Source organism: Poecilia reticulata, linkage group LG14 (assembly GCF_000633615.1).
Source record: "Poecilia reticulata strain Guanapo linkage group LG14, Guppy_female_1.0+MT, whole genome shotgun sequence".
Lineage (NCBI taxonomy): Eukaryota > Metazoa > Chordata > Actinopteri > Cyprinodontiformes > Poeciliidae > Poecilia > Poecilia reticulata.
Genome location: NC_024344.1, coordinates 9,248,938 through 9,261,423, shown reverse-complemented (window position 1 = coordinate 9,261,423; position 12,486 = coordinate 9,248,938). Strand labels below are relative to the sequence as shown.

Genomic DNA, 12,486 nt, shown 5'->3' with positions numbered 1-12,486 from the left:
GAAAAGTATTTCTGTCACTTCAAGTCCCACAACCAAGTGGATTTTATGTAAAAGACCAACACAAAGTACAGCACAAATTAAATGACCAGGAAATTAAACATGGTTTGCACTTTTTTTTATATAATACAATTCTAAAAAGTGCTTGTTTTTAATTAGTTCAATCCCTCTTGCTCAATAATGTGCACATTTGCTAGAACTACATGGAATTAAATTATACTTTGAAATAAACTAACATCTTGTAGCCATGACTGAAGGTTTAAAGTTTGAATCTTGCTGAACAGTGAACAGGCTGCTTCAACCATCTTCTATGGTTCATTAGCTATGATCAGCCTCCCTGTTTCCACTGCAGAAAATAATTGGAATCCCCACAGCATAATGCTGCCACCACGTTTCACCATGACTAGGGTCAGCTTTCTTCTATACATGGAGCTTTGCATGTTTGATGAAGTGAGTATGAACAAATATAAGCACGCCATTTTAATAGCTTTGGTGTCACAACATAGGATAATTTCAGAGACTGATGCAACAAACTGATAAAAAAAGAAAATACTAAATAAAATACAAATTAGCATACTATTTTAAAGTTTTGTCACTGCACCACAAATAAGTAAGAAATACGAATTGAGCTGCTGTCTCAAGAATTATTGTATCAATAGTTGCACTGGTAATATTAATTTATTATTGGTCTAGAAAAATAAAAAGTGCCTTTGACCTGTTTTTGCGGTTTTTTGTTGCATTTTTATCTGCTGTTCGGGCGCTTTAGAACGTCTTCAAACCTCGCGAGAGCATTCTAGACTTTCCTCACCATGGCAACCAACATCAACACGCACTGGGCTGCTTCGTCTGGTTAGCTCGATTTTCCAACGTAAGTTGACGTTTTGTGCTTTCTCGGATAGCTAGCAGGCTGTACGCGTTTAACCTCACCATGGACCGTGATTACTACGAGATTCTTGAGCTAAACAGAAACGCAACAGATGCAGATATCAAAAAGGCGTAAGTTTCACTTACTTTTTTTATTTTTTGTTTTTTAAATCAGACTGTCTTTGGAAACGTTACAGTTTTTATTATCATATTTACGTAGATACCGACGTCTTGCGTTGAAGTTTCACCCGTGCAAAAACAAAGAAGCTGGAAGCAGGGAGATATTCTGCCAGCTGAGTGAAGCCTACGATGTTCTCAGTGACGGTGAGTTTATTCAACGGAATCCACACTGAATGCTACAGCTTGTATCTTACAAACTGCTCCCACAATGCCTTGCGAAATTATTTATATTCATGGGGTGTTGGTTTATTTAGTGTGCTAAATACAAATATATGCAACACTTTTTTAAACGCTAATAAAAAAAATACATTTATAATGTTCCTTCCTCTTCACTACGCTGTTGGTCTAATATCCATCAAAATCACATTAAAGTTGATTGTTGTAAATTGGCAACATTTTACATATCTATTCCTTTCCAGCAAGAAAAAAGGCAACTTATGACAAATTTGGGGACGAGGGACTCAAAGGTGGTATACCTGTAGAGTTTACCAGCAGTGGAGCTTGGTCCTCCAAATATACCTACCATGGCATTCCTGAGAAAACATTCAAGCAGTTCTTTGGAGGTGACAACCCATTTGCAGGTGAGAAAAGTGCATTCAAAGTTTATATTGTGCCTTTTGTTTTTAATTCAAAGCTGCTGAATTTATTGTGTTTTGTCTTTCCTGCAGACTTTTACACCATAGAATCAGCTCTTCAGTACAGCTCCCTGGTGGTAGGAGTTGAGAAGAAACAAGATTCTCCAATAGAGAGAGATCTTCCTTTGTCCCTGGATGATCTTTTCCACGGATGCATAAAGAAGATTAAGATTTCTCGCAGGGTAGATGCTACTAACATATTAGAGAGGTGTTTTTTTTTTTCCTTCCTCTGCTCAGTGCTCTCCCCACGTTACATCATTCATATGTCCATTAAATTGAGTGCTTCTGGAGTGCTGTGATTCTTAAAGTGGTACAAGTCACAACAAAGACATTAATCCAACAATATGTCAAAACACAAAAAAATGCTAGATTATAATGTACAGCTAGAGGACTGGTCAGAAGTTTGCATACGTTTGTCTTCAGCATGTCTTTTGATGATGTATCTTTTAGGTTGATCCAGTAATACGACACAAGTTTTGGTTTATTAAAGAAAAAATAAAAAAAACTATTTAATGAACAAGTTTGGGTTTATTGTGGATTTTCTTTAATCCACACAAGTTTTGAATCATTGTCCGCACTGTTTCCGTGGGGTTTAAGGGCTTGGCCTGTCCGGAAGACGTTAACTTCCTGTATTGACTTCCAAACCAGTTTCTGTGTATGTTTTAGATCCTCATCGTGTTGGAGCAACACTTTGCGTGCAAGCTTCAAACATCAGGCTTTTTGACGGTCGTTCTTCATCATCTCTGAGCTATGATAGAAATGTTCAAACAAATAGACCAAAAATGTGCATCCTGCTGTAGAATATGGTGGTTTCCTTATTATTGAAAAGTGGGCGTTTCTACATTCTGTCGTGTGTGTGTTGCAGGTTATGAATGAGGATGGAGAAACTTCCAGTATCAAGGACAAGATTCTGACTATCGAAGTAAAACCTGGATGGACGGAAGGCACCAGAATCGTTTTCACCAAAGAGGGAGATCAGGTATACTCTATGTTTTCATACACTGTGCAGTATTTCTTAGCATATGTGTTGAGTATTATAGCCACTGACAAGTATGCTTTGTTGAAAATCGTTTTTAGGATTTCACATATACACATTGTCATGTTTTACAATATATGAACAGGTTGTTGTGCTTTAACTCTATTTATGTTTGTTTTTTTGTGTATTTTTGTGCTATTTGGACAAAATAATTTCCCTGTGGGGATGAATAAAGTAATCTTGAATCTTGAAAGGTCAGATTTGGGGAAATTCAAACTCGTCCAGGCGTCGTCCTTCTAGACCAGGTCTGTCATCCTGTTGTGTTTTATCTGCAGGGACCAAACTGCATCCCTTCAGACATTGTGTTTATAGTGCGGGAGAAGCCTCATCATTTGTTTACGAGACAGCTCAGCGACCTCATCTACAAGGCCAGGATCTCTCTGGAGATGGTGAGTCATGTCTTTGTTTGTTGTCTGCCATACTTGTGTCCTTTTCTTCCTTTTTTCCCCCCCTTCCTTCAAATATGAAAATATCAGTTTTAGGAACAATGCAGTAATCAGAAGAAGCTCTACAGTTGCAGTGTTAACATATTCCTCTCCCAACAGGCCCTGACTGGCTTCTCTGTGGATGTGGAGACGCTAGACGACAAGCTGCTCACCATTCCTATCAATGACATTGTGCAGTAAGTGCTTTCTTCATGTAAAGGCCTACCGTACGGCATTCATTTGTTCTTCTGGATTTTGCAGTAGTTTCCTATTAGAGGTCAAAGATCAACAACAAACACAGATGGTTTTAAAGATACAGTCACTCTGCAGTCAACTGTATGTTTTAATATCAGCACCACTTTCTTTTTTTTCCCCCGTGATGAACCAGCCAGTCGTACAAAAAAGTGCTGAGTGGAGAGGGAATGCCGCTGCCGCAGGATCCGACCCAGAGAGGAAGCCTCATCCTCACCTTTGACATTGAATTTCCTGAAAAGCTCAGCGCCGACAGCAAGCAGATGATCAAACAAGCTCTTAATCTGAAATATTCACCCTAGTTTAGCGAAACGTGTTGCACTCCCAGGAACTTAAAAAAGGTTTTTACTGCATTAGGTATGAGCTGAAGTGTTCACTGAAAGAAAGCTAAATGGGAGGCAGCTGTGTTCCAACAGCAGCCCTCAGGTAAGCTTCAGTGTTTACAATAAAGCTGTTCGGCTGTGATTCGCCGCCATCAAACCTCGCTTCAGCTGCTCGTACGTGACGAACATCACCACGTTCCAGGAGCCCAGCCGTAAGAACGATGGCGTGAAGCTGAATCGGGAGGAAACAGAGAAGCATTGTGCTTTATCAGCCTTTTGTTACAGCCACCAAGAGCCAAAAACACCACAATGCAGTGAATTAGTCAGCTGATAAACATTTATAAAATAGATCACAGTATAAATTCTGTATCTGGTACAGCCATCTGTATGTTTTGTAGATCTAGAGACCCATAAAGTCAATTAAACTGTCACCTTGGATTGCAAACCAAATATCTGTATTCATACCAGCGCAAGCCCCGCCCACAAACTACTTAAATATCCCATTCGAGTAGTTCATATTGAAATAAAGTATTTAATATTCTAATGAACAATATAGATATGGATTATGTTCACAAAAACGTTTAGAATTATTTGAGCAAATTAAGACTTTTTGTCATCAGGAATTTATTTTATCTGTCAGTTTGAATCCTAGTGGGCGGGGCTTATACTGCTGCAAACAAAGTTTGAAGTCGATAAGGTGTGTAAAGTAATCAGATTTATTTAATACCTTTACATGAGCCATAGGAACAATTAAAATTATTTCACACAGTACTGAAAATAAAATAAGATTGAATAGATAATTGAATAAGTTTAAAAAATATTAACATTAACGGAATTACAATTTTAAGTGTTGGGTTAGACATTTATTATGTAATTAAAAATTATATACACATGTAAACAGTTATTAAACAACAGACTTATTTAAATAAGTGACTTTTCTGAAAGATTTACCATAAGAATGAGAATATCAAGCGTCAAAAGTGCCGCAATCAGAATTAGAATAATATTTAGATTTTTAAGTAATTTAAATAAAACTGCAAGTACACTCAATAAAAATAAATATAGAATTTATGTAGGCTATATGTGTATACTTACAAATACACATATTTATTTTTATTCAATAAAAACAAATATATAAATTGTATATWTTTTTTTTTTTTTATTGAATGTATTGATGGTTTTATTTAAACTACTTAAAAATCTAAATAATCTAATTCTGATTGTGGCACTTTTGACCCCCTATATTCTCCTTCATACAGTAAATCTTACAGAAAAGTCTCTACAGCCTTGCCTTACCCCTTATAAAAGGCGAGCGGACCCTCTTTGGCCATCATGGCGGCAGCACAGTTGAGGACGCTGCTGTACTGGCCCAGAGTGGAGTTCATGTATCTGGTTTTGACCACATCCACTGGGGAAGCGATCACAGTTGTGCACAACCCGGCGCCAAAGGCTGATACGAAGTGGCAGGGCAGGTTGTCTGTGGAGTACAGGATAAGCTGCAGCTCCAGATTCACACCAGTGTTTCACGTTGGACCAAAGCCACTACTTTACCAGAGAGGGGAGTGGAGGTGAGGAGGAAATCCTTAATGAAGTCGTATGTCACCAGCTCTGTGCAGTTAACGATGGCGTTGCGGGCGATGTTGGGGCCTGTGCCTGAGCGCACACACGCGTTTGTCAAAAAGATTTTTAAAAAATTAAACGGCAGTAATTAAGACAGCATCTCTTAGGCGTAAGTAACCTTTCCAGAGACCACGGATGCCCTCCTCCTTAGCAATGGTCTTGTAAGCATCAATGGTGCCGCAGTAGCGCCTTGCGTACTCATTAGACCTGGCCTGTGCCTGAAAACGGACTTTCACCACATCTGTGGGCTGAGCCAGAGCCACAGCCATCCCTCCTGTGGTGCATCCCGCAAGCAGACGACTGCCGATGCCGACGTCTGAAAATTTGATATTCATTTTTTGACTCGTGTTAAGTTAAAATATTCTGAGTCACAGGAACTTACGATCAGATCCTTTAGTGTAGAACTGCTTAACAGAGTCGTAGAGACCAATGCGGACAGAGGCAAAGCTCATCTGCCTCTGGAGCCCTGCAGCCAGCCCGCTGTACAGACTCAGAGGCCCCTCTGTGCGCACCATGGTGACGATGGTACCAAACACGCCCCGATATTTTACTGCAGGAACTTTCCCCATCGCTTCAGAGATGCTGGCCTCCCCTTGGACCTGTGTAGGTAGTGAAAGAAATCACACTGGCTAAACCGATAAGGAACGAAATATGGCGTTTAAGCTTTAAGATGCAGAACGTTAACATGCCTGCAGCCGCACTTTGGCAGTATCCAGGGGAAAGGTGAGCAGGTCGGCAATGCAGGCTGCAGTTCCTGCACCTACAAACTTTACAGCTGCTGTTGGAGGCACATCCACTGGCTGAAATCCAACCATGTTTTTTCTTTTTTTTTTCTTTTTCCCCCTTTGGATTAAAACTAAAATTCAATGGCAGCGTTGGACATTTATCTGATCCAAAATTCTGAAATAAAACAGACTTTCCATTAGTAAATCTATTCCACATTGCCAAGCAGAATAAAATTTTTTGTGCTTAATGAATCTCCATGGCATGCTTGAGACTTAATTTTCTAGCGATAAGTGATGCATCTTTCTGACGCAAGTAATACGTTAACTTGTAAACTCTTACTTTTCATCTATCCATGTGTTAAACGAAACGGATGGAATGCTTTGCTCTTACCTTTGCTGGAACAGTCAGTGCGACAGAAACACAGAAGATCAGGATTCTCTGAAGGTGTCTCTTTGGCTGAACTTTGTTCCAGCTATAAACCAGCTTCCTTGTTTTTCCATAGAAGATCTTGCAGAAATGATGTCAGTTAAAATCATACTCCGAGTCCTGACAGAGCAAAGCGTAAGTCTGAGAGCAAGGCAACAGTTTGACAAAATTTAAAAAAAGCTGCAAATATAGACAAATATTTCAAACAAACAAAAAAACAAATTTTACCTTTATATGTGATTTGTTAAGATTAAGATGCGTCTTTAGGCGGCACTGTCTGAATGGATCTGAAGTGATGACTGGGGAAAAGTGCAGCAGTGTGGAGAGAAACGGAGAGAGCGAGTGCCTCTATAAATGCTGCTGTGATGCTGTTACATAATGGTGCAACACGTGTTTTCTGTGGTATCTTATAGGAACAATGTTTGCTGATCAATCAGGACAGAAGAGGCTGACCAACGCCGTCTGAGTCTATTTGTATATGGATGTAGACTGTAGAGCAGTTTTGTCTCCTGTCTGTGTTACTAATTAAATTTCCACATAACATTGTAACTTTAGCAAACAAGGCTCTTCATTATACTTTTATAAAATAAAGTAACAACAAATCTAAATTATTACTTCTTCTTTTTTTGTTTAAGTCAGCCGTTTAATGGTGGGAGTGTTGTGTATTATTAAGTAAGCGCTGAGTCATGCTGAACATACAAAAACACAAGGAGCGCCAGATTGGAGCCATATGTCTCGACCCATAATCGTCTAGCCACCAGTTTCAGTCAAAAACCTCCTCCAGGTTTTTTTTTCTTTCTTTTTGCTTTGTCTAGTGATTAACTACCACTCTGTCATTAATCTTAATTAAGTCCGCAGTTGTTATAGATATCCGAGGAAATTTTGTCACATTACAACCTCAATCTTTTTTCTGGGATTTTATGTGGCAGGTAATCAAAGCTAGTACAGATTTAGAAGGAAGATTATATATGGTTTTAATTCTTTTAATGGTTTAAAAAAAAAAAAGAAGATAAAACTGTTGTGTGCATTCACCTGCTAAGAGTCGACACTTAGTAGAACCAAACTTCACTGCAATTACAACTGCAAATCTTTTTGTGTAATGTCTCCACTAGTTTTGCACATAGAGGCAAAAAATCTTGTTTTTTGCAATATTACTCAAGCTCGGTTTGATTGGATGGAGATTCTGTGAATGGCAATTTTCAAGTCTTTCCACAAATCCTCAATTAATTTATGTATGAACTTTGATTAAGACATCCTAATACCTCAATGAGCTTTATCTAATCCACTCAGTTGTAGTTCTGGCTTCATATTTAACATATTAATAATTCACTTTGACTCCATCTTTAAAATCCACTGGCACAAATACTGGAGTGAAATTGGACAGCAACCTTGCCAAAGTATGCAAGGCCGTCTTAAATGTCTTTTTTCGGTAACACTTTATTTGAAGGTCAAGTTGTCTTTCTTATGACAACTTGGCATTAACCAAGAAACCATTACTGTTTAAACTTTACCTTTAATAACATAAAGACACCTAATTTTTAAAGTGCAATCAGTAATACTTTTAGAACAAATTTATATCAGTAATGATTTCTTGGTTAATGTCAAGTTGYCATAACAAAGACATTTTGAATATTGTCGACTTTGTATTAAAAGTGTCATGATTTACCGAATGACGCTTTATGACAACAGTCATAAATATTCATGAAGGCTTATTCATGTTCATGACATGTGTTATGTCATGTTTATGAAAGTGTCATGTCAGTCTTATTCACCCCCCTTCAAATAAAGTGTTACCCTTTTTTCTGTGGCGTTTGACACAACATTAGTTGGTTCTTCTTCTGTATGAACTGTTGTGTTGTCTAGAATTGTTTTATGTATCTACTTTTCTTTTTGCTTACTCTTCAGATGCACTTTTGTGAACCATTGTTTTGTTTTCAAGTGTGCTTTATAAATGAATCGGATTGGGTTGGATTAGGTCAATGTGCTGCAAGAAGATGAACCTTTCTCTCTCGAGTCTTTTGCAGTTTCTCACAGGTTTTCTTCCCATCAGCCCTGAGCTTTGCTGTCACTCTGGAACGTACATCACAAATCTGAAAATCACGTTTTTTCTTTACTTTACAATTATGCTCTACTTGTTCTCTCACATTAGAATGCCCCCCATACCCCCAAAAAAAGCTATGAAGAAAGTTTCCATAGGATAAACCAAAGACTTCAAATGTTAATTTGCAAAGATATTTGAAGTTTGCTGTTGTAGTTAATTTTTTAAAGTGATATTTGTTTGAACTGCACTGTCTGTCTCATCCAGATAGGCTAGTGGTCATTAGACAAATATAGAAGAAGCAGACGTGATATCTGAGAATTGTGAAGTGCAGCGTTATTACCCAGGGCTCGGGTACATGTTGTCCTACATGTATCGCTGTAAGATGGCGCTGTCCCACTATGTATCTCACTCACCCAGCCGTGAAAATAGATCATGCTGCTGTTCTTCACTGTAGCCGATACCAAACCCTTTCCTGATCAGACTTCATGCCTTTTTATGGACAGTCGATATTTTTTCTTGGGGGGGCAGTTTGAAATCTTTAAATAATTTGTAACTTCAGAAACTTTAGATTTGTCACATATTACTGGATCCAATAGTTAGTATTAACAGCGGAGACACAAGCTTACTATTATCATGTAGGATATTATGTAAGAGTGCAATTCTTGTCCCATCTCTAGTTTAATGACAAAGTGCACAACTAACAGAGCTGAAATACAATTACGTTTCAGACTAAATTTTACTTGATATTTTTAGCTTTTGAGTTGTGCAAAATATATTTCATGACCCATGATTTATTGACCAGCAATAAATCATGCAACTAAACATGAATGTGTTTACAGTTAGCAATCTACTCCTAGCCACACACCCAAAGCAACAGTGTAAACATTTTTGGCAATATTGACAAAGGAGGTAACACAAAAGTGAAATGGTCAATGTTCTTGTGGAAAAACTTCTTCTAAATATCAATTCTCATTCAACAGTGCTGTTGACGTGCCTGGAGAGTTTATCACTGTAAACCAGTGGTTCTTAACCTGGGTTCAATCGAACCCCAGGGGTTCGATGAGTCGGTCTCAGGGGTTCGGCAGAGCCTCTGCCGCGGAGGTAAAGACAAACATGGGCAAAGTCGCCCCGCTTTGCCATCACTTGCTGCAGAGGATCACGTTACATTGCTTAGCCAATCAGAGCTGTGGAGGAGCACTGATTGAAGGAGTTCCACTCTCAGCAATGATTTGAACTTGTGTCTTTATTTACTTCAGCAAAGCTCACAGTTTTTACCAAATTCTGTTGCTTTTGGTGTACTTAAAGTGGTTCCAGTTTCTCTCGTTGACCAACCTGTTGAAACTGTGGCAAATTTTATTGGTTGTTCCTGGACAGTCAGCTCAACTTTGCTGAAAACACTAACTATATTTTGAAGAACTATTCTCAGAGACTCTACCTTTTAAGAAGACTTAGTGATCATGGGGTGACCCAACTAGACTCTTGCTGGGTCACCCCTATGTCTTGAATTTGGGGGAAAACAAATCATATATTATTTATCACTACAGAAGGGTTCAGTGAATGCGCATATGAAACTGGTGAGTTCGGTACCTCAAAAAAGGTTAAGAACCACTGCTGTAAACATAAAAAATAAACATCATCAGACATCTTGTTGAGCAAAATTCAGCTATACTGATATGTAATGGAAGCTCTGGTCATATCAATCCTGATGAATTGTTGTGCTGTAATCTGTGAATCCTCCTGGTCTTGCAGGAATGTTCCTGATTCTTTTGTCACCCAAGTCTTCATTGGCAGATGGTGAAGTACAGTACCTGTCCTCAAAGGCCAGATCACCACCTAACTCAACAATTTTCCCCACCACTTCTTCACTTCCAGCTGTGTGGCACACTTTTTCCTCATTGCATCACGCTGCTTGTCATGACTTTTGCATCTTCGCATTCTTGCCATAAAAGTCCCGAGGAGCTTCGATCAAAACGGCGACTCCCAGTACTGCTGTGCTCTGGTCATACCCCTTTTAATTTGTTCATATGTCACAAACATGACGATATTCCAAGATCCAAGACGCAGAAAAGAAGGCATGAATCTAGAAGAAGCAAAGAAGGGGAATTTAAGGAGGTGGAACTGGCATGTTGTGTTTTTTTTACACTCCAAAAACTGCTGGGGTATTTCTTTAACCCAAAGCCAGGGTCGTTAGAGCAGGATAAAATTACACCCAGTTTGTTAATTTAGAGAAGAGAGCAAGTTTGTTTAGGTTTAATAACACCAGACCCAACCACAGCAATGATGCCAAATTTCTCCACATTTGGTTGGTTTTTCCACCCAGCAGTTCTTAAAATGCAGCTTTAATTTTCTTTTTAGCTTTTACCCTTTATAGAAAGCTGCAGGTCCTTCGCTTCTCAGCATCATCAGAGCGCAGTTGACGGCGCTGGCATACTGTCCATTTCCTGAGTTCATAAACCGTGTTTTAACCACATCTACTGGAGACGCCACTACAGTTGTGCAGAAGCCGGCACCGAAGGCAGCTGTGAAGTGGCAGGGCAGGTTGTCTGTGGGAGAACAGAACATGAGTTACTTCCTGTGACAAGGATTTGTGTGTTAGGATTTTTCAAACGATGGCAGTCAGTCGATTGCTTCTTTCGCTCACCTGTCATTAGGTCATACTTCAAAATGAGTTCTTTGATCATGTCGTAGGTGACCAGTTCTGCACAGTTTACAATGGCATTCCTGGTGATGTTTGGCATGCAGCCTGGGAGAAAGAATATTGTTCAAACCTCTGGTGTTTTTTTATGTGTGGAAGTAACATGTTGAGTGAAAAAGCAATACCTCTCCAGAGTCCCCGAACTCCTTCGTCTCTGGCAATCGTCTTATAGGCGTCCAGGGTGCTGTTGTATCTCCTCTCGCCATCGGCCACTCGCACCTGGGCTTGGAAACGCACCTTCACCACATCTGTTGGTTGTGCAAAAGCCACAGCCATGGCCCCTGTGGTGCAGCCCGCCATGAGTCGGGTAACAATCCCAGCACCTGAGCGGCAAGGATGTTAGGACCTACTAATACAATACGAACTGCATCGTTCTTTCACCTTTTTAAAATACATAAAACTCACTCTCTGTGCCTCGAGTGTAGAATTGCTTCATGGAGTCATAAAGGCCGATCCGAACGGACGCGAAGCTCATCTGCCTCTGGAGACCGGCTACCAGTCCGTTGTAAAGACTCCTGGCTCCTTCTGTGCGCACCATGGTTTTGATGGTTCCGAACACACCCCGGTACTTCACCACACTGGATCCTTCAACCTTCTGAGACTCGCCCTGGATCTGGGTGCATTGTGGCGCTTATGAGTCTTTAGCAGCACATAAGTAAAACATCTAGAATCATGGCTGCATGAGGTGTATCTACCTGCAGTCTGACTTTGGCCGTATCCAGAGGAAAGGTGATAAGGTCAGCAATGCAGGCTGCCGTGCCTGCTCCAAAGAACTTGATGCCTGCAGAGGGCACCACGTCGGTCGGCTTCACTGCAACCATTTTTATTTCTGGAAATGGTACAAAAACGGACACCTTTGCTCTTAATGCCATGTTCCTTCAATTGCAGCCTTAGACTTGCATTAAGTGGTTGCGCCTACCTTTACAAAATGATGTGGAGAAGTTTCAAGTTTTCTCAAGAATGTGACAGGGCTTTGGGAAGGGTTCTGTCGATGAAAAACCTTTGGCCATAAACTTTCTCAGAAGTGAGCCAGCCAGCATACCAGTGCTCACTAAAACAGGCAAGTAATCATCAGTTTGAGCGTCTCAAGCCATTTAGACTAAATTTAACATTCTGTTATACCGATTAAAAGCGTCAGTTACCATATGGCATTTACCTTGAAGATTTTCCTTGAAGATTTTAATCCAATTGAAAGCAAAATGATAAGTTCCTCAGTATCCTTAGTCCAGTACGTCCTGCTGGATGCTTACTGTTTCTCTGAGGATG

The 12,486-nt window shown here is 39.7% G+C and overlaps 3 protein-coding genes across 7 annotated transcripts; 1 reads left to right on the top strand and 2 right to left on the bottom strand.

Moving 5' to 3' along the window:
- The first annotated feature begins 797 nt into the window (after positions 1 to 797).
- Positions 798 to 3,869, top strand: dnajb13 (DnaJ heat shock protein family (Hsp40) member B13). Its single transcript, XM_008427564.2, has 8 exons — positions 798 to 993; positions 1,082 to 1,185; positions 1,461 to 1,622; positions 1,710 to 1,858; positions 2,542 to 2,655; positions 2,988 to 3,101; positions 3,258 to 3,334; positions 3,526 to 3,869. The coding sequence occupies exons 1-8, from the start codon at positions 926 to 928 to the stop codon at positions 3,689 to 3,691; spliced, it is 954 nt and encodes a 317-aa protein (XP_008425786.1). The 5' UTR covers positions 798 to 925; the 3' UTR covers positions 3,692 to 3,869.
- LOC103475733 (mitochondrial uncoupling protein 2-like) lies at positions 3,440 to 7,062 on the bottom strand. 4 transcript variants are annotated; one of them, XM_017308659.1, is made up of 8 exons: positions 6,713 to 7,062; positions 6,449 to 6,604; positions 6,034 to 6,232; positions 5,715 to 5,931; positions 5,451 to 5,648; positions 5,264 to 5,365; positions 5,009 to 5,189; positions 3,440 to 3,944 (listed from the first exon to the last, which is right to left on the bottom strand). In XM_017308659.1, exons 3-8 carry the CDS (start codon positions 6,145 to 6,147, stop codon positions 3,830 to 3,832), a joined length of 927 nt encoding a protein of 308 aa, XP_017164148.1. In that variant the 5' UTR covers positions 6,148 to 6,232; positions 6,449 to 6,604; positions 6,713 to 7,062; the 3' UTR covers positions 3,440 to 3,829. The 4 variants fall into 4 exon arrangements, with proteins under 4 accessions (XP_017164148.1, XP_008425789.1, XP_008425787.1 ...); XM_008427567.2 differs by having other exon boundaries at positions 6,022 to 6,232; positions 6,449 to 6,625; positions 6,713 to 7,060; XM_008427565.2 differs by having other exon boundaries at positions 6,022 to 6,232; positions 6,713 to 7,060.
- Positions 7,063 to 10,168: 3,106 nt separating this feature from the next.
- Positions 10,169 to 12,486, bottom strand: LOC103475730 (mitochondrial uncoupling protein 2-like). Of its 2 annotated transcripts, none has more exons than XM_008427562.1 (8): positions 12,377 to 12,486; positions 12,140 to 12,271; positions 11,916 to 12,049; positions 11,626 to 11,833; positions 11,346 to 11,543; positions 11,167 to 11,268; positions 10,888 to 11,068; positions 10,169 to 10,605 (listed from the first exon to the last, which is right to left on the bottom strand). In XM_008427562.1, exons 3-8 carry the CDS (start codon positions 12,039 to 12,041, stop codon positions 10,491 to 10,493), a joined length of 930 nt encoding a protein of 309 aa, XP_008425784.1. In that variant the 5' UTR covers positions 12,042 to 12,049; positions 12,140 to 12,271; positions 12,377 to 12,486; the 3' UTR covers positions 10,169 to 10,490. The 2 variants fall into 2 exon arrangements, with proteins under 2 accessions (XP_008425784.1, XP_008425785.1); XM_008427563.1 differs by having other exon boundaries at positions 12,140 to 12,205; positions 12,377 to 12,476.